At 41.6% G+C, this 21,094-nt stretch overlaps 2 protein-coding genes across 2 annotated transcripts in view; one reads left to right on the top strand and one right to left on the bottom strand.

The window, feature by feature from the left end:
• Window positions 1-21,094, bottom strand: part of LOC146986132 (voltage-dependent calcium channel subunit alpha-2/delta-4-like) — a 71,477-nt gene that overhangs the window by 31,904 nt on the left and 18,479 nt on the right. Inside the window, exons 7-27 of the mRNA XM_085779788.1 lie at window positions 20,292-20,352; window positions 17,056-17,206; window positions 16,807-16,881; window positions 15,918-16,007; window positions 15,686-15,799; window positions 12,478-12,556; window positions 12,233-12,366; window positions 12,011-12,028; window positions 11,181-11,258; window positions 10,279-10,359; window positions 10,108-10,182; window positions 9,776-9,862; window positions 9,014-9,085; window positions 8,809-8,870; window positions 7,681-7,748; window positions 7,495-7,540; window positions 6,673-6,770; window positions 6,451-6,541; window positions 6,248-6,340; window positions 5,272-5,393; window positions 5,095-5,163 (exon numbers count right to left, since the gene is read on the bottom strand). Coding sequence (XP_085635914.1) covers window positions 5,095-5,163; window positions 5,272-5,393; window positions 6,248-6,340; window positions 6,451-6,541; window positions 6,673-6,770; window positions 7,495-7,540; window positions 7,681-7,748; window positions 8,809-8,870; window positions 9,014-9,085; window positions 9,776-9,862; window positions 10,108-10,182; window positions 10,279-10,359; window positions 11,181-11,258; window positions 12,011-12,028; window positions 12,233-12,366; window positions 12,478-12,556; window positions 15,686-15,799; window positions 15,918-16,007; window positions 16,807-16,881; window positions 17,056-17,206; window positions 20,292-20,352 — 1,764 coding nt within the window. The remainder of the gene's footprint in view (window positions 1-5,094; window positions 5,164-5,271; window positions 5,394-6,247; window positions 6,341-6,450; window positions 6,542-6,672; window positions 6,771-7,494; window positions 7,541-7,680; window positions 7,749-8,808; window positions 8,871-9,013; window positions 9,086-9,775; window positions 9,863-10,107; window positions 10,183-10,278; window positions 10,360-11,180; window positions 11,259-12,010; window positions 12,029-12,232; window positions 12,367-12,477; window positions 12,557-15,685; window positions 15,800-15,917; window positions 16,008-16,806; window positions 16,882-17,055; window positions 17,207-20,291; window positions 20,353-21,094) is intronic.
• On the top strand, window positions 629-3,657 carry LOC146986133 (uncharacterized). Its single transcript, XM_085779789.1, has 3 exons — window positions 629-822; window positions 1,283-1,969; window positions 2,282-3,657. Exons 1-3 carry the CDS (start codon window positions 777-779, stop codon window positions 2,761-2,763), a joined length of 1,215 nt encoding a protein of 404 aa, XP_085635915.1. The 5' UTR covers window positions 629-776; the 3' UTR covers window positions 2,764-3,657.

The raw sequence follows: 21,094 nt of genomic DNA, 5'->3' as shown, positions 1-21,094 counted from the left end.
TCTTGGCAGCTCCAAACTCTCAGCTAATCCGGACGTTGGCAAAAAAAGGTGGAGCAGAGACTTCAGTTAATGCCATGCATAACTTTAAACCTCCAGAGTCTGTGTGGCACTTTAATGTTGGTTTAAGTTTTCAGCCCCGGAGACTTGGTAAAAAAATAAAAAAAACTTCCGTCTGCTGAGCTGTTGAAACATTTAGTAGTTTAAATCACTTCAGGTTCAGAGTCGTGGGTGAAATTTAGATTCCAGGAATCTGCAGCTGCAGCTTTGATTCAACCACTGCCTTATAGAGCTTGGACAATAAATAACGAAAGTTAATTCTGCTTCGTGTGTTGACCAATCAGTGACACAATATATCACTGTAGAGAGGCCGAAAAAATGTGAAGGTAAATTTGTGTGATGGTGTTGCAGTTACTTTTCCTTTCCACCAGGGGGCACTGAGGGGTTTATTGTTGTAAGACTGACACGGGTCACAGATTGATCCATTGATTGGTTATTTAGGTAATTGATTAGAGGATAAGTAATTCATCAAGCTTAAATACGAAACATTACCAAGCACTTCCATGAATTTAGCTGTGAATATAATGGTTTGTTGTTCGTTTTTGGAGTTGGGCCTCCTCAGGACGGCGTGGAGACTCTTTACCCTCATTGAGGAATTTGGTTTCTAAAAGTTAAGTCAACATTTCCTCAAAAACAAACTTTTTTTATTTTGTGAATCTTTCTCCACAGCCGGATGCAGCCAGCCTGAGGCCTGAAGTGTTGGACTTGATGCAACAGACATGAAGAACCAGGACCATTATGGACGAAGTCACATGGAGAGTCTGGGTGAGTCTGGCCAGACAGTTTCTCCTTCACACCGTAGGAAGTCAACTTGATGCTTTTATCCACGCTGAGAGCTGCAGAGCGCAACCTTTCTCACCGAGACCAAAATAGATCAATACTTCTCTCCGAGGTCCGAGGAAATTGTCATTTCGTATTCAGCTTCCATCAAGACTCCACAGGCATTAAAGAAGCAGGCAGAACCTTTCCCAGTCAGGATTAGCTTTGCTCTCCTTTATTTCCCTCCTAATTTCCTCCTCTGTTGGTGTTGCAGTGCCATTTCTCTGCAAGCTCAATAAAGTTGGTGGCAAAATAAAAAGGTTTGAAGCAGAGATTCTCAGAAGCAGCACATTGAGTTTGTTTTTGTTTGACAGGCTCATCGTTCTGTGACTCACTGATTGCAAATGTAGTTTTAGATTGGTTTGGTTTCATGGCTGCACTTCTGTTTCTTGCTTCTGTTCTCCAGTCTATGCAGCTCTGTCCAGTCTGGTGCTGGTTCTGCTCGGCCTGCTGGGCTCGGTCCACGGCTGTCCCGGCGTCTGCACCTGCTACGGGAACACCACCGATTGCACTGCCGTCGGCCTCCTCTCCCTGACACCCATCCTACCGCTTCTGGATCAGGACTCTCTGGTCCTCCGCCTCCCCCAGAACAACCTCTCATCCGTGGGTAAGACGGAGCTGTCCAACCTCAGCAGCAGCCTGGAGCATTTGGATCTCTCCCAGAACCATCTTTCCGCCCTGCAGCCTGGAGCTTTCTTGAGCTTAAGCAGCCTGCGATGGCTCAACCTGTCCGCTAACTACCTTGGGGTACGCCTGGTGACATTGGAACCCAACAACAGCACAGAGGCCACTCAGGCCTTGAATGGGAGCCAGGGGAGCGTCAGCTTGAGCAAAGAGGTCTTCAACGGGCTGTGGTGGCTGCAGGGGCTTGACCTGTCCTCCAATGGCCTCCGTTGGTTGCCTAAAGGCCTTCTGGACGGTCTTCAGAGACTCACCTGGCTGTCCCTGGCCAGCAACCGGCTCGCCGCCCTAGACAGGATCACCTTCGAGCCCCTGGTGGGACTGCGGCAGCTCCGGCTGGCGGGAAACCCCTGGGAGTGCGACTGCAAGCTGAGGGACTTCAAGCACTGGATGGAGTGGTTGATTTACCGGGGTGAGCAAGGGCTGTTAGCAGACCCCTCCGAATAAATCTCAAATACTCTGAAGCTGATAGTATTGGCAGTCGGCTTACACCGGTTTAAGACCGAGCCGGAGCAAATCACTTTGTATTTCCAGTCTGTACTTCAAAAGCTGTCTAATCGAAGCAATTAATCTCTGCTCTGCAGGATGGATGTATGCTGAGCAAAGACATCTAAGAATATAATGACCTCTATCTCTCTTGATCTCCCCTGTCTGTCCCTGTTCCTCGTCTCCCTCCCTGTCCTCCCTCTCTTTCCTTTGACTCCGCTCTCTGTCTGTTTTATAGATGGGCAGGTAGATGCGATGCGGTGCAGCCTCCCGGTGGATCTGAGAGGCAGGGACATCCGCAGCGTACCGGCAGAGATGTTCAGCTACTGCCTGCAGAGTCAGTCCAAGGAGGGCGCGTCGGGTTACGCCACCCGGCCTCCCTGTCCGCCCGGCCGCGTCAGCAGCAACGAGGAATGCGTTCGCCAACGGTACCGGCCCGTGAGCGTCCGCCGGGCGCACGGCACGCAGATCGTTGCGGGCGTGGTCTGCGGTACGGTGTGCGTCATGATGGTGGTCGCGGCCACTTACGGCTGCGTCTACGCCTCTCTGATGGCGCGGTACCAGAAGGAGATGAAGAACCGGGGCCAGCCTCTGATGGCCGAGTCGGGGAACGACACTGACCTGGAGGACGGACAGATGTCGTCCCCGAGCTCGCCGGAGGAGACGCAGCCCAAAGAGGCCTGCGGCATCGTGCACGGGTATCGAATCAGCAGCTTCTGACACAACGCTTCCTACTGACTCTCAGTCCTTTCCCTGGACTTTCTGGCTGCTTCTGCTCGTCAGCGCTCATCACTGATGAGACGACACGTGGAGAGGGAAACCCCGCAGCTCTGCAACTGTGCTGGAAACCTCAGTGCGGGACTGATTGCACGGCAAACGGACCGGATGGACTAGACTCAGTGAAACAGGAATGCTGCAGCACTTCTTTTAATGTATGGATGCTCTGTGAATTGTAATTCCCCGCGCTGCATCTCTCAGCCAGCTTTGAAACTCCTCTTAAGCTGCTGTTTGGCACCTCTGCACCTTGACTTCCCTTCATCTGTCGTTTAATTTCTTTCTTTAGAAATATAAACCCACCTTTTTTCGTTCGAGTCGTCTGTCTTTGTACCTGAGCCCGACAAGCACAACCTCAGAAAGTAGAAATGTCTGTGAATCTGTGGGATTTTCTTTCCCCTCTTTGTTGTGTATATTTTAAGTTCTTTAACATCCCCACTTTGAGACTTGATCCTCTGTCCGATGGACGCCCTGTTGAATTCCTTCCAAATAACTTCAGACCATACCCGAGTCCTGCTGCTGTCAGGGAAATGCTGCTTTAGGCTTCATCACTGAAATGCAAACTGCAGTCCAGCGGACGCTAGAGCTGTGCTGCCACCTAGTGGCCAAAGCTTTGAGCTACAACTACTTCTAACCCAGCACAAACAAACTCTTAAAAGCTCAACGACTGGAGCAGTTAGATTCCCAACATAGCGAAGAATGAGATGTTATTGTAACTTCCTTATGTGTTATTTATTTTCTCCATATTTTCTGTGATAAGCACATGAAACATTGTCTCAAATCAAACTCAAGGACTGTTAATCATATGCTGAAGATAATAAACTCTATATTTATCTACACTTCTCTTCCCCTCACATCATGTTTTTTTTATCCTTCCACACAAAGATTTTACTTGCACAAAGACGACTGTTCCATAAAATGTTAAAATCCAGCGACACTGCTACACGGCGCAGTAAAAAGACGTAGCGTCAACACTCAGAGAGTCTGATTTGTAAACAAGAAGATCACTATTTGATGACAGGAGCATCTGCCTGCTGTCAGGATGTTTGAATCACTTCCTCCTGAACCCTCCGCTCCTGACTACAGACCCTTGAATTATTCAGATGAGAAAAAGGCGACATCTAGAGAACAGGCTTCAAAACATTGTTTTCTCTTCAAGGCAGGAATCACAACAGACAACCTGACCCACAACAACAACTGCAGCTTCTTTCTTGAATTAGCTCCAACTTCAGATCCCGTCTATGTTTCTTCTTCATGCTTTTCACTTTCTGTTTAATTTAATCCATCTTGAAGCCTTTTGCTGCAAAACATCCACTCACTCTCTATTGCAATTTTCCCATTTACTACTCACTGTCCCTTTCATAATAAAGCCAGAAATTACCAGAGACATTTTAATAGCACATAGTCAAACATTCAGTATCACATGCCGAGAAAAAATAGCAAAGTGAATTGAACTGAAGGTTGTTCATAAACTATTTAACCCTTAACTTGTTGCTTTTTTAAAGGTACATTGTGTAGGAATTATTCCCATCTAGCGTTGCGGTTGTATATCACAAGCAACTCAATCGTATTTTTCATGCTGCATTCACTTGAAATCAGGCAGACGGCAGACGGACGACAGCCGCTGCACGTAACGGCATAAACAAGCCTCTATGTAAACAAGTGGTCCGTCAGCACGAGGCAAAACAATACAGTTGACAATATGTTGTCATGGCGATGTCGTATTGTTTACCTGACCCACGTTTTACCGGCTTTCTCTCAACTTCTGTGACTAAAATGACATCTGGTTTGTTACCGACGGCCGTTTGCCCGACTGCAGGTGAATGCAGCATCAGTGTAACGCTCCATTCCTCCTCGCTGCGTTACCGCGGTGACTTTTCACAGACGCCACCTCGACCTGAGCCGACAGCTCCGTCACGCTGCCACTGAACGTAAAAACATGGCAACACGACATGGCAGCCACCACCGAGCTTACCCGCTCCATGTAGATATGAATGATATGAACGGCTAATTCAGAGCTGAAAGGAACACTTCAGTTTGTTGATGGGGGGGTTACTGATTAATGAAAAACAGACTTTTGAACAAAATAATCGATTTTCGTGAATAGATAACAGGAGAAGTTACACAATGTCCCTTTAACTTTTACTGCCCTACAGTCGTCCTGAGTTCTGTACGAGATGTGGGCCAATAAAGAGAGTCGATAACACTAATATACGAACCAAGACATTGAAAGTATAACACGCATAAAGTAAAAACAAAAGCTTGATCGACACTCACCTCCTGCCATGGCCGTCTTCCCCTCAGACGACACCGTTACTGACGTCGTGGCGACGATGAACTTCACTCCTGTTGGGAGAAAGTTCAGGTCAACGTGAACAGGAGATCAGGGAGGTACGAGAAGTGGGAGGTGTTGAGGAGACAGGTGGAGACAGGTGGAGACAGGTGGAGACGCACCTTTGTCGTTGACTGGGTAGTAGTAGAAGATCCCAGGTGTGTACTCCACCGCCAGGCGGTACCACAGCGGGAAGTGATCGATGGTGAACAGGTTGTCTTTATCAGCCGGGGTCAGGAACTTCCTGTTGAGTTGAGTGGACGTTCAAATTCAGGGAATATTTTTTACTTGGAAAATCACTGTAAACCTGTGATGTAACTGCGATACACTTTATTTCCTCTTAGGGAAACTCATAAATGGTCTATGATCTGTTGCCCATATGCTACATTTCCAACCAACTACAAAAAATGGCTGAAGTGTAACGACAACATCCCTGGTTTGACTCCACCCAGGAAACAATATTTCCTCATATTCCAAATATATATACAAACATTATTGATTGACCTCTTTATCCCATACAACCATTATGTGCATGAATCTATCCATAAATATATATCTACCCCGAGGTCCACATCAATGTAAGTTGACATTACAATAAGTCTGAGGCCGACTTTTGAAATTAATGTAAAATTAATAAGGAAAACATTAAAAAAACACATATTGTTTTACATATAAACATCATGTAGGCCTATCATATAAATTAGATAGATATGATTAAAAACCTGGTTGCAATATATAATATATGACCTATACACATTTTACTATGCATATTTCAATCTTTTAAATGTATGTCTTTATAAATCCAGAGGATGTACTGTATATATTACCTGATAACATATTCAATTATAGATGACATATAATACAAGTTTACACTGCTCTATATCAATATTATATTTCTATAGGGCATTTTATATTTTATACAGAGACATTTGTTTCTGTCACAAAAGACACAAAAAATAAAAGCCCAAAATAGAAAAAAAGCTTAAAATTAAATGTAGCTTCAGGCCTCTGTGGAAGTTGCAAACTGTCTGAATGTTAAAGAGAAAAGTTTTCCTACATAAAAATAACGATAATAAAATAATAACACTTTGAACTCACTTTGCCACTCTGTTCTCCACCCCTGCGTATCTCATGATCCTCATGAGGCCGGAGCGAGTACCGAGGAAGGCCGCCTCCATGCCGGGCTCCACCCTGAACAAACACAAACACAAACAAATTGTGGTGAGATTGTGGTTCTGAACATCACAGACTTTAAATGTAGTCCAAGTTTAAGTATAAAACCTGGGTGTTTCTCATCTCACCTGTCGTTGAGCATCAGGGCGTTCCAGTAGGCCTCCAGTGGAGCTGTTACCACGGCGTCAAACAGTGTCTGCTGCAGCAACACCTCATCACCTGGGCAACGGACAGGACCATTAAAAAACTTCACAATAGTGATGCTTCAGCAAATGATTATAAAGCTACAAAGTAAATATATTGTGATGTTTTTTTTGTTTTGTTTTTTAAAGAAGGAGAAAGAAACGTACACTCGAGATCGGGCTCCTTCCCCAGCAGGTAGCGGATGGCGGCCTGCATCTGCGTGAATTTTCTGTGGGCGGGGTCGATGTCGGTCTCACAGTAAGTCCTGAAGGAAAAGAGGTTCATCAAACCAGGACCAGCAGCTACAAAACTAATCTCATCTCATCGTGATCCAATAATACAAAATAGAGCAGATTTCAGAATAAAACACTCAGAGAAACCAAATCCTGCAAAGTTGTTGGGTGGTGCTGTGACATCACAAAGTGACAGGAAGTCCTGACGGCTGGTTTTAAGGCTCAGTTTCTGAATACAGGCTGTGTGCATTTCTCTGTGGACTGAGGCTTTGATACTTTAATATAGAACCTAGAGCTGCTTTATAATCACACTACACATGGACATCTACCTTTATACTGTATGGAGCTTTAACACAAACATCTACCTTTATACTGTATGGAGCTTTAACACAAACATCTACCTTTATACTGTATGGAGCTTTAACACAAACATCTACCTTTATACTGTATGGAGCTTTAATACAAACATCTACCTTTCGGATTTCTCTCAGTTGTAGAAACCTTTTTACAAAACTTTTACTTTTCACACTTTGCTCTGATTCCACTAATTAGACTCCTCTATTACACATAAATGATTCACGCCGACTAATTAGCTTTCTTGTTATTCCTGCTCTCACCACAGAGCACAGCCTGACTCTGTTGCCTGCACAAATAAACTGATTAAAAGTTAAAGATGCCGCAGCCTGATGAAACGTGCTGTTAAGCATCAGCTCATGTTTTTTAATCGGAGGCTTTTTTTTTTTTTTTCAGACGTACCACTCGGAGGCGATGCTCAGGTCGGGGGAGGTGAGGTCGTGCAGCCCTGCAGGAGAAATGCACAAAGGCTTGAGTTCAAATTAAATCACAACGTCAGTTTAAGCAGCTAACTGTGATGAAATGATAACGAGGAGCGGGGAGGAGGAGGGGGGTATTCATGCAGCAGGGGATTGTGGGAAGTCTTACCTTCCTCCACAGACACGTTCCCCACAAACATCAGGCTCCCGTGACCTTTCGTCAGCGCCATGCCGAAGCTGCAGAGACACAGGGAGGAGGTTCATGCTGCCATCTAGTGGCCCAACCACACTAATACAACAGCAACAAAAACCTGTTTGTTGGTTGTTTTCTTTTTCTTTTATGGGACAAGGAGTCCAAGGAGTCCACTGGAGTCCCAAAGCTTTAGAAATGGCTTTGTAAAACTTTCAAGACTGATGGATGTCAATTTTGTTTTTTCATCTTTTCTTGAATTTCTTTAGATTGCTGCATGATGTGTTGGTTTTTTTGGCTCAGCCTCCTTCACTCTGTCAGACAGGTTCTATTAAAGTGATTTCTTGATTCAACAGGTCTGGCAGCGATCAGGTGAAACTGAACTCAGCTTTCTAATAAAAAATGGTTTATCACAGTTAGCTCATGATTTATCCAAGGTTGGATAGCTTATTCGCCTTAATAAATGAAATAATCATTTTAGATACTGTAACATCAATCAAACTGGGTCTATCTTTGCCTAATATTACAATTTGTTTGATGATCTTAAACATGTAAGTGTGAAAAATATGCAAAAAAAGAGGAAATTTTCACAGCACTGTAGATAAAACAGTCCAATTATATTTTGTTTTTGTTTGCATACATTTCAGCATGAGAAACACTTCATCAATCCAATGCAGGAATTTGTTGATCTGAAATTATTCTGATGAAATGACCTTGTGACCTTATGTTTCTGATTTTGTCTGTGACTCAACATGAAACTCAACTTTGACCAATCATCATCTTATGTGAAACAGATGAGCAGCAGGATCAGAAAAAGGATTCCCATCATGCATCAGTTCAAACTGCGCAGGACCCCCTCGAAAACGAGTTGCGACAACTCAAGGGGTTTATCCTGCTGATAATAAACAACTTAAACAACAAACTCAGGTCACTAACGGTGCCTTCAGGCTCCTCAGAGTTCAGACTGTTCTGGTTTGTGGTTCCAGCTCCACCTCAAGAACCTCGTTTCCTCATGACCTCATCTTTGTGCACTTTTTTTTAAAAATGGCTAACGATTTTTTCTGTTTCATCCTTTAAAGAGACTTGACGACAGAGAAGCGGACCTACCTGAAAGGTGTTTCATCAATGTTTGTGTAGAAGTAGTTGTTGACCAGGTACAGAGGTCGTTTCTGAAGAGAAGAGGAAACACAGAGACATCAGTCATCAACTGAAGACATTTGGACCTTAAAGTTTTTAAAGTTGGAGCTTGACTGATGGTGACGTTTAAAACGTTCATATTTATAAAGTGAGTTAATTTAAGTTTGCTTCTCACCCCTTTGTCCACAGACGCTCTGATGCTCAGACTGATGCTGCCCGTCTCTCCTTTCACCATCGCCGTCCTCAGCTGGAGGAACAACAAGAGTCAAATCAAAGGAGGTCAGATAAACTACCCTTTTCCTGTGACTTGAACTCATCACGTCGATCCTGTTTTAGCTGAACTCTTCTATCATTTCTTTCTCCTGACATTATAATACTGTATGATTCAATCTGTGAATCATTAATTGTACAAAATGAACTATATTGGTAGGTTATATTTTCTATTCATTACCGTTAGATATTTTGTCTAAAAGCCCTGAAAAGTAAGTGATTTTTTTTTTTTCTTGCTCTTTATGCCAAGACAATGTTTTAAAATTCCCTCTTATTCTGCTAATTAAAGTGAAGGCCCCAAAGCTGTCATGTATTTGGAGTTGCTGTGGACTTTTGACCTTTGACCTTTCACCAGTCAAAATCAGTTCAAACAGTTCAATCTGCTGGTACTGTGATGTTACTATGATGTAACTCAGTAAATGTGAGTTTACAACAGTTTAAATCAAATTGTAAATCAAAGTTTTATCACAAGTTTGTGAAAAAGTTCAAAGTAAAAAGGTTAAAACGCGTCTGTAAGAGATTATGTCATCCAAGGTTTGTAATTCTTAGAGTGAGCGAAGAGTTTTGTTGCAACACGCCGATAATTGACTTGTCCAGTTATTCGAGATTCATCTAGAGTGAGTGTGTGTGTGTGTGTGTGTGTGTGTGTGTGTGTGTGTGTGTTCACCGTCTCGTCTGTATCTTCCCACTCCACCTCAGCCAGATCCACACTGTTGTAGTTCGGCTTCGGCTTCAGTTTCTTCCCGTCTTTGTACTGTAGGACAGAGGAGACACTGTCAGTGGTGAAATACTGTAGAACTGTCCTTATAAATACTTAATTCTTGCTCCTCTTTAATGCATCCTCCAGGACGGCTGCTGCACTCACACACTTTAAATATAGACCTTAGTAAATCAGAGCTGCTGCTGCTGCTGCTGCTGCTGCTGCTGCTGCTGCAGAGCTGCAGAGCTAAATCTGACTTGTGCAGTTATTTAAACCCAAAGTCCAGAGGCAGAGCTCACCAGAGGTCGGAGGTCGGGGTGGGCCAGGATGTAGCCGTTGTTGGTGATGAGGAAGGCGTAGCCATGAGCTCCCAGCTGAGGAGGAAGAGGAGGAAGGTCAGTGAAGGCAGCTTGAAGAAAATGAGCACAAACAACAACAACAACAACAACAACAACAATAAGGGGGCTCACCATGTATCTGGGCGCCAGCTTCATCACCTCCATCAGCGGGATGTCCGAGCCGACTACACCCAGCAGGATCCCATGGGACAACTGGAGAGACAGGACACAGGGTCAAGACTTAATAATAATATAGAGTGTGAGGTGGAGGCGTTCAAGAGCTTCAGTGTTTTAAAGGCCTTTTAAAAGACGGTGAATGTCACAGCACTAACTGCTGTACTTCCTCAACTACATTTTAATGGTGATGTAGCTGCTCAAGTCCGAAAACAATGTTAGCCATGTTAGCAGCTCTGTCAGGTTGTTGCCAAAGGCAATGCTAACTGCTAACTCAGTAAAACACAGTTTATAGAGTGTGTTAGCATGCTAATGTGTGCTAATTAGTGCTAAACACAAGTGCCACAGAGGCAGACTATTGGACAATATAAAATGTTTATGTACTAACGCTAAAGGTATAAAGGCAAGAAATCACCAAAGTTATTAAGATCCATCCTATGGTCAACATGAACATCTGTACAAAATTCAATAGCGATTGATAGTTATTGAGATATAAGACGCAACATTTTCACCCACTGTGCCACATTAGCATGTTGCTAACGAGGCTATTCGGAGAGCAATGTTTTGGATAAAGCTATGACTTTAAAGTTTGATGATATTGTGAAGTGAAAATTTTAGTTTCATAAAAACACTCCAAAAATGATTTTGTTTACTTAAACTTTTTTATGTGGCAGCCTGTTAGCATTAGCATTTATAATTGGCGTAGCCTACTCATTAAAGCGGCTACAGTTTGCTGATGTTTAGGACATTAAAATGCTAACATGTTTGGTATGTTAGTATGTGCTCTGCAGTGACGTTCATGGTAATTTTAATGTTTAATGTTTTGATATTAAAGTTCGTCCTCGTGCTCAGACACTGACCGTCTCTTTCTTCTTGCTGAACACGGGCATGGCCACCGACGTCATGAGCAGCAAACTCTGAGCTTTGGTGGTGAAGAGCTGAGAAAACATTCAACACACATTGTGGTTAGTCAAAACACAGACACACACACACACACACAATTGGTAAATTAAACTATTCCATCAAAGACACAATGACGACCACTTGTGATTGGATTAATCAGCAATATAATAATCTTTTATATACAAATTTATATTCTATTATTTGTTCCTATGTATACAAAAGCTGTAGGCTATAAATATCTTCATCATCCTCTAGTAAAAAGTAAATAGAGATCCTGATGTTGCTGCTCTTAAACTCCAGGTGGCGCTGTAGGACTGCTGAAGCAGCAGTTCTCAACTTTAGGGTTATTTTCATAACGTAAATATACAGTATTTCTAATGTTTATTCATGTAGTCTATATCAAAACTATATATAATATCAAGATAAGATAAGATTTGATAAGATAAGTAAAATAAAAGAGGCCCACAATAAAATAAAAAGTCTAAAACTATTGGCAAAAATGTGTATTTAAGAATGAAACTATTATTATTCTTACCTATTATTATTACAGCTTCAACTATACTTGAAAAAACATGCATGTTCATCCACACATATTAGAGACTCATTTCCTGTACATTATATCCTATCTGTTAGACCTGTTTTTGTTCTGTTACCAATAAAAACACAAAAAAAGGAAAAATAAAATGTTAATACTAAGTTTAGATAAACTGAACCAATAAATCCTGCAAACTACAAAAAACTATTTATCTAAAATTACAAATTCTTATTCTTTCTTTTCTTCTTTTACCTCCTTGGTGTTTGGGAGCTGCCGGAGTGATGGAGGGGGAAACCCAGAGGATCATGGGAGAATGAGCGGAGACACAAGGAGGAAGCAAACGCACAGATGAAGGTGAAGTGACAGTGATGATGATGATGACAATGATGATGAAGATGATGACCAGTGTAAAATGTAATGAAAACTTAATATCATCATTATTATTATTGTTTGGTTTTGTCCTGTTTGTCTCACCACAGTGTCCATGTACGCCTCGGTCCAGATGATGTCATGGTCGTGGTTGATGACCATTGGTCGACTGAGCACGTGCAGGTACTCCATGACGTTCTCCTGCACGTCGGCCAGCGTGGAGATGTGTGTGTAGTAACCTGAGGAACGAAACACACATGAATATATTTTAATGTCTATAATATGCATTAAAACACACAACAAACAAACTCACAGACACACACACACACACACACACACACTGAGCTGACCTTTGTTGTTGCAGGCGATCCACTTGGTGTTCTGAGCGAACGTCATCTCTCTGCCGATCAGGTACGTGAAGACTCGCACCTGGACAGAGGAACACATCTGTTCACACCTGGATTTCTTCTGAACTTAATATTCTTCAATTACTGAACATAATTAATCATTTATTTAAAATATGTTATGTTTTCCTGGACTAATAAAAACACTGATGACTGATCGTGTGTGCGTGTACTCAAATCTGTGATATTCAGGCTTTGTCCAGATTTTTCTGGTTGATTTTAGGCTTAAGGCGGCTGATATGTGATAATACCAAATATCACAAAATCCTGTCACATGTATTAGTTTTCATAATTTCAAAATAAAACACTGAACTGCTGTTTAGCAGCAACTTCAATTAACAACATACAATAATGTACATACAATAATGTATAGTATACAATAATAGTTATAGTATTAATATATTATATTATAGTTAATATGTTTGTATTAAAGTTCCATACAGTATAAAGGTAGATGTTTGTATTAAAGCTCCATACAGTATAAAGGTAGATGTTTGTATTAAAGCTCCATACAGTATAAAGGTAGATGTTTGTATTAAAGCTCCATACAGTATAAAGGTAGATGTTTGTATTAACTCATTGAGTGCCAACCACGTAATTTCTCGTTTTTCGTTCCCATGCGTTGAGTGCCAAAAACGAAATTTTTCGTTTTTTGCTTTTTTTTTAAATTATGAAAATAGACACTTTAATACACATTATATGTAAATTTGGGGACTCTACGACGAGGAGAACTGAAATAGATGACGATCAAAGTCACATGACAGCTCATGATCTGGAAGTTTTTTATCATAACTCAGCTTCTGCAAACGGAGTTCTGCATGTGGATGCAGCAGCTGCTCCGCTGCTGCTCCGCTCTCACCCGCGAGGCTGCAGCAGCTGGGAGCTGAACCAGGAAGCTCTCAGCCCACTGTCCCGCCCGGTCTTCATCTGGAGCAACACCGTGTCCTCCCCAAGGTCCTCCCGCGGTAAAATCTGATGGTCTCTGGACCAAAGCAGACCGGCACCACCGACCCGTACCACAGACGGACCGCGACCACCGGCGGGACCGGTGTTCGCGAGCCGCTGTGGCCGGCAGACCCTCACGTTCCGCGGCGAGAGGCTGTGACACGGCACGGTGCGTCTGTGTTATTGCTGTTTAGTGGCGCCCCCCCCCGCCCCCGATGGTGGTTTTGTGAATAGAACAACAATTGTTGTGTATATTTATCTTATACGAGCCCTTTGATCCAGAAATGCGAGTGTGAGAAGAGCGACAGACACAAACAGCGCACCTTTCATAAAAGACGCTATATCTCCTTTTCTAGAAAAAAAGGAGGGATTTTGGTGAAACCCAGCCATGTTTAGCTTGACTTTTCTCAGGAACGGAGGCACGTAGAAACAAACGGTTTGTGGCCATTTGAAGGATAAAGTTAAACCTTTCAAATGAGCTACAGTATGTGTTGGTGGCAATAATATAGAATACACTATGGCTCTAAAATAAAAAGTCAAATATGGTCTAATTTGCCGGTACACTTGACTAAAACTTTGGAAAGGAGCGCGGCACTCAATGAGTTAAAGCTCCATACAGTATAAAGGTAGATGTCCATGTGTAGTGTGATTATAAAGCAGCTCTAGGTTTGATATTAATACTGTGAAAGTATCAAAGCCTCAGTCCACAGAGAAATGCATACAGCCTGTATTCAGAAACTGAGCCTTAAAACCAGCCGTCAGGACTTCCTGTCACTTTGTGATGTCACAACTAAGCAGTCAGCCAAAGCCACGCCCACCACCTCGACAACACCATCCAACAACTTTGCAGGATTTGGTTTCCATGAGTGTTTTATTCTGAAATCTGCTCTGTTTTGTATTAGATCATTCAGAAAACAGCCAGCCAATCAGAAGAGAGGCTCAGATCCTCCTCCTCTCTTCTGATTGGCTGACATCGACCTGTTGTTACTAGAGCTCCAGAGAGAAGCTGAGAGAGGAGATGGAGAACTACACTGAGGTGGTTTTTGGTTCTTACAACCATAAACATATCGTCTTATGGATCGACATTTCAAAATAAAACATAGAATAATATTAAAGTGAAATTCCGGCGTAAGTGTAAACCATGGTCAAACACACCGTAACACCGAGTTAGACCCCCCCTCGAGAGATCAATTTGCCCGACCGCTACATTCACGAGATCCACCAACTTCAGCAAATACCGCAATATCGCCACACACGGCGCTCTCCGGATCCACTGTCTGACCGCAACCAAAACGCCACCATTTGCCCAAAATAATGCTCAGAACTGCACCAAATGTCATCAATAGTACACACAGGGTCCCAGCACGTAGTACGAGTTGTCAAACATCTGCTAGCTTTGCCTGTTTTCTTTAGCAAGGAGATGCAACTCAACTCACCTACTTCTCCTCCTGGAGCCGCTCGTTCGTGAGGAAGCCCTGACGAGTCGATCACCGAGTGCACCGGAGTTCCGCAGCTCAATCAACAATTACCTCATGGAAATACAATCAGAGTTTTTTTTTTTTTTATCTTGCATATCACTTTATAACTATTATTATCGAGTGCTGGCCACGATATAGGCGCAAATGAGCATTTTTAAGAGCTGCGGAACTCCGGTGCACTCGGTGATCGACTCGTCAGGGCTTCCTCACGAACGAGCGGCTCCAGGAGGAGAAGTAGGTGAGTTGAGTTGCATCTCCTTGCTAAAGAAAACAGGCAAAGCTAGCAGATGTTTGACAACTCGTACTACGTGCTGGGACCCTGTGTGTACTATTGATGACATTTGGTGCAGTTCTGAGCATTATTTTGGGCAAATGGTGGCGTTTTGGTTGCGGTCAGACAGTGGATCCGGACAGCGCCGTGTGTGGCGATAATGCGGTATTTGCTGAAGTTGGTGGATCTCGTGAATGTAGCGGTCGGGCAAATTGATCTCTCGAGGGGGGGTCTAACTCGGTGTTACGGTGTGTTTGACCATGGTTTACACTTACGCCGGAATTTCACTTTAAGAAGACACTGATTGAGCCACTTGTTCAGTTCGTTTCTCTCTGACTCATTCCTGTTAAACTGTAGCATGAAAGTAAAGTGAAGGAAACAGCTGCGAGTTCAGTGTGTGTTTAAAGAAGCCTTCAGCACACACACAGACACACACACAGTTTCCTGTAGCCGTCCTCACCCTGCGCTCCGGCCAGTTGAACTCCTCGAACACCGACTCGAAGTCCTCCATGGCGCCGTCTGTGATCAGCATGATGGCCTGGTTACACATGCTGCCCTGACCGTTGGCCCTCGCCTGCACGCACACACACACGCAATGAGAGTTCATACACACACAAACATATCAACAACATTTCAACATGTTTAGTTCCTTCGTTCAGAGTTGACCTCTGACCCCGCTGAGGGACACGAACCTCGTTGAGGATCTTGAACGCCTCCTTCATGGCGTTCTTGATCTTCGCTTCTCCTTTAACATGGAGCTCGTCCACCAGCAGCTTGAAGTGCTGAGAGACAGAGACAGAGAGACATCAGCTGATCGATCAGAAGCAGCTCAAAACTTATTTTATAACTTTGTTTTTAATCGAATATTTCATTGATTTTATCTCATTACTTCATTTTCAAGTACTTTTAGTGTTGCTTTTTTTTTTGTTTTTGTCTGATTTTCATGTAAAAAAGCTGCAATTTACGTCAAGAATGACTCTCTATAAATAGGGTTCATTATTATTATTTTATTATTGTTATTTCCATCCATTATAACTCATATATTTCAAACTAATCTGTGCAATAGCTCAGTCTTATGTGCAATACTCCAGCACTTTACTTTCCTTTTAAAATAGAACTTGTTGTTTTAAATAATAATTAACTAATAGTCTTTCACCTCTGATGTATTTTTTTTATATCTATCTATCTATCTATCTATCTATCTATCTATCTATCTATCTATCTATCTATCTATCTATCTATCTATCTATCTATCTATCTATCTATCTATCTATCTATCTATCCATCCATCCATCTATCTATCTATCTATCTCTAATCTCTGATCTCTGAATAAAAACCAGGTCAAAACTAAACTCAGCACACATAAACACCTAAAGCCTATATATACACACACACACAAACATAGACACTAAAGCTCCAGGTTGACTTGGTAGCCTGTAAAGGAGGCCAAGAGGATGATGTGATGATGTAGCCAAGGGAATTCCTCTGTGTGTATATGTGTTTTCAGTGTGTGTGTGTGTGTGTGTGTGTGTGTTGCTAAGAGCCTCTTTAAGCCTCCATGAAGCAGATAATGGTCTTACCTCTCTGTTGTCCAAGTCGGCCTGGACCAGGGTTCCTCTGAAGCACGGCTCCACGTAACGGACATAGTCAGTGTACTGTGGACAGGAGACACACACACATGAGCAAATTACAGTCACTGGTTCAAATCCCTGAGCCAATAATATAACAAACATCACTTTTCTTGCTGAAAAATCCCTATAGATATGTATATATGTGTGTATTTGTGTGTGTGTGTGTGTGTGTGTGTGTGTGTGTGTGTGTCTCCTCACAGCGATGACGTTGACGAAGTCGTTCTCTCCCAGTGTGTCCAGTATGGTGTTGATGGTGTGTTTGGCGATGGTCATCTTCAGCCCCTTCATGCTGCCGCTGATGTCCACCATGATGATGATGTCCTTAGGAGACGTAGCTGCCTGGATGTACCTTTACACACACACACACACACACACACACACACACACACACACACACACACACACACGGTTTATCTTTTCTATTAAACATTATTATTGTGTTTCGAAACATAAGATCGGATGTATTTTAAAGTTTTAACCCCAGAGTTGTGGTTTAATTTGATCAGTTCTTTCAGTTTCTGCAGCTTCTGTGGACGTGTCTGAGACTTACAGCTGATACACTGCAAAAACCGAGCAAAAATCTTTCCAAGAATATTTGTCTTATTTCTTGTCAAAATGTCTCAATTCTAGTCAAAACTAGTCTCTCTCCACTTAAAATAAGACTCATCACCTAAAAATCAACTTGTTTTTAGATCATTTTCACTTGTTTCAAACACATTTCCACTTGAAATAAGTAGAAAAATCTGTCAGTGAAAGCAAGTTTTTTGTGCTTGTAATAAGGAGGAAAAACTTGCTCCACTATCAGATTTTTCTACTTATTTCAAGTGAAAATCTGCTTGAAAGAAGTAAAAAGTGTCTAAAAACAAGCTACTTCTTATGTGATGAGTCTTAATTTAAGTATAATGAGATTTGTTTTGACTAGAAATGACATTTTGACTAGAAATAAGACAAATATTATTGGTAAGATATTTGAGTTGTTGCAGTGTAATAACATGATATTAATAATAAAATAAAAGAGACTTTGTCATTTCTCTTCTCAGGCCTGTTTCCTTTCACTTTTTTACAAAAGGAAACAAACCGTTCAGCATCATGAACTCGTCACTGCAGCAGCAGCTTTGGCAGCTCAGTGGCGGTAATGCGGCGTGACGAGGCATTCAGGGACATATGCAGCTCTCTGGTATTATTTAGAAATGCATGAACAGTCGCATATGGTGCCATGTGGGCTGCAGTGACCCGGCTAAGGAGCAGCTTATCGTCTTTTGCACAGAGGATCAGGACTCCGGCTGGACGCTGCTCAGCCGACGCACAGCCAGCGTTGGGACCGAAACTCACAGCGTTATTCTGGAGCTTCAAAAAGGTCTCGTCCTCGTCGTCTCACCCCCTCCCCGAGTTTGTTCTCGTGTTTTCAGGGGTTATATGAGATAAACACTGTATAATACAGCACTCTGGTGGGTTTTACTGACTCTACTGGATGGACTGAGACTGTGATTTTGTGTTTTTCTGTCAGTGTTTTGGAGAATTTTGTTAAAAATGTAACTGCAATCACTTATTTACTCTCTTGTTTTGTTTGTTGTTGCATGATAAGATGATAACATGATAAGGCTCATAAAAACACAAAAGAGAAGATATTTAAAGAGGTTAAACTTCATCCTAAACTGAATCTGACAACTTAATTTGTCTTTTAAGATAAAACTTCACAGTCTTTTGGCTCCACGTGCCGCCCGTCGTCTTCTCCCGCTGCTGCTGACAGGGAGTCGAGTTGACACCTTTATCTAACAAGGCTAAGCTTTGGCAACTCCATCTGCCCCAGTGTTTACATCGGACCAAGATAAGCATTTAATATAATCCATATCAGTAAACACAGTTAATTCAATGGGCTCCAATGGGTCAACAAACACAACGGCTCAGCTGAAACCTCTGCCAGCACCACGCCGCTGCAGCAGCAGAAGAGGAAGAACTGGGACTGGTGTGTTTGTGGCGGAAAAATCTTGAACTCTTCAACCAATTTAATTGTATGTGTCAAACAATAAAACTAAAGTTTGATATTGTACAGTATAGTACCACGTTTGGGCCCGACAGTATCGAGATATGTCATTTTGGATATCCAGACCATAATAACAAATAACAAAATGACAGAAGAGAGCATTTGGTGATGTCATAATGACTTTTAGTGAGGGATCATGGGAGTTGTTGTCTTCAGAGTTCACTGGAAATACGACGCGAGAGAAGCACTGGGAGATGAGCCTGTCACTAATCTTTGTTTCTGCTGTTTCTCACATAACTTATGACTTTTTACTTTTAAAAAGTAATTAGTCATAGTTACTCATTACTTTTCCCCAAAAGTAACTGAGTTACTACATTATAAAAGTAAGTAATTAGCAGGAAAAGTAACTAATGATTACTTTTTTTATGCATGTGTTTATTAGTTTTTGTTTGCAAGTTACAGCAAATCAAACAAGACATTCTTACATGCAAGAAACAGAGCAAACCTTTTAACTAACGGTTATCTTTCATAAAATGTTCAAAATGTGCGGATTTGGGCAGAGTGACACAGCGCGTCTGTGCAGAGGAATACTCAGTGAGTTGGTGAATCAGGGTTTCTGCAGGTACCAGCAAATTTAATTTAATGCTTTTTAATGACCCGTGGAAACCCTGTTAATTCCAGATAAACAGCTTTTCGGACCAGTTGATGGACTGAAAAAATGTGGCTGCATAACTTAGCTACACTTAAAGTGTTTTATTTACTTCAGTGTATTATTTTGTGACGGGACTTCTTGGGTCAAGTAACGGCGCATTTTATTGTCAGTTACGGTGACAGCTTTATAACGGGGAAACAGAAACTTTATGGATTACTAGTTACTGAAAAAAGTAGGTGGTGTTCAGGAAGTTTTTACTTTGAGCTGAATAATTCACAGATTTGTCCACCTCTACGTAATAAATGTAAGGAGATTAAAACCAAAAATATAATATCTAAACATTGAGTAATGAGTTACAGTATATTGATTAAAAATCAGTGACTGATTGCAGTTCTGGACACATGATGTTTCAGAGTTGTTTAATATTTACTGAACTTTTTTTTATCTGAAGACTTCAAACCCATATGAAAGTGAGTCTTAAAATGTGACTGCTGTAATTTGCATTTTAAGATATTGTATGTTGTGTGACACTCTAGCTACTACGTTGTCTATAGCCTACTTTGTTTTATGTGAGGACAACAGATGGAAAAACATCTCTTTGTTTTTAAATGATTAATTAATGCCAGTTGCAGATTGTCCTTAAACTAAATAAATAAATAAAACATGGAGGATATGATTGACAGGCATTCAATGACACCTCCTGTCATCTGGTTTCAGAGTTGATTGAAACATTTGGGACGATGTGAGTGGGCTGAAGATCAGACAACAGACACTTTGATGAATGTGGACTTAACTCACCAGTTCCTGTTCCTGCAGTCAAAAGCCGCCACACCGTTGGAGTCTGGAGTCCATTTAATACCTGACAAAACAAAATATACAGTCAATTCAATCACCCAGGTTTTTGAGACAGTAACGCACATTTTCTAGCAGTTGAAGTATTTGGGTCAGTGGCAAATAAGGGTTGGCAAGTTGAGCAATTCAGAAATATCCTAAATAGTTTTAAAAGCATCAGATTTGTTACATTTTGTATTTTTTTTTAACAAAAGTAAGACTGAATGCCCCCTGAACATGTCAAATGGTGTAACCACAAAATTATGAGAAATATTAAATATTTTATCCACCTACAGTGGTTTTAAGGCTACTTATAAAGAGTATCCTTCCTTTCCTCTAAAAACCTCAAATTGAAATAGATTTTTTGCCGTATTCCTACATTTTAATTTGAATGCATTTAAGCAATACTGAGCAGGACATATCCTAAAAACACTGCTTGTTTTCTAAATAATGTGACAAATTATGTAAAATTTGTCAAGAAACATAGATTTATTTTCTTGTATATCATCAGATTTTTATTAAAATATACTGGTTACACCACTTGACATTGGGTTGCATCATGTAATTGACCCATTTACTAATCTATATTAATAAAAGTACTGTAAACAGAAAGTAACTTAAATGTAAAATAAATAAAAGTACTACTGTATATTCATGTCGGTTGGTTGTTGTAAGGTGTAGCAGTATTTCAATGTTGTAGATGGTCATATTTTAATTTATCTGTTGTCTGTTAAAAATAATCTGCAGCTCTCAGCTCTCAGTTGAATATA

The sequence above is a fragment of the Trachurus japonicus genome, chromosome 6 (genome assembly GCF_045865225.1).
Source record: "Trachurus japonicus isolate A0001 chromosome 6, Traja_1.0".
NCBI classification, from domain to species: domain Eukaryota; kingdom Metazoa; phylum Chordata; class Actinopteri; order Carangiformes; family Carangidae; genus Trachurus; species Trachurus japonicus.
Note: the sequence above shows the minus strand (reverse complement) of the source record. Positions and strands in the feature narration are given on the sequence as shown.

Bases quoted from the DNA above. Each gene is read 5' to 3' on its own strand.
- LOC146986133 (XM_085779789.1), top strand. From the start codon at position 777: ATGAAGAACCAGGACCATTATGGACGAAGTCACATGGAGAGTCTGG. The intron at 823-1,282 runs GTGAGTCTGGCC...TCTGTTCTCCAG, and splicing joins AAGTCACATGGAGAGTCTGG to TCTATGCAGCTCTGTCCAGT. The intron at 1,970-2,281 runs GTGAGCAAGGGC...TCTGTTTTATAG, and splicing joins GGAGTGGTTGATTTACCGGG to ATGGGCAGGTAGATGCGATG.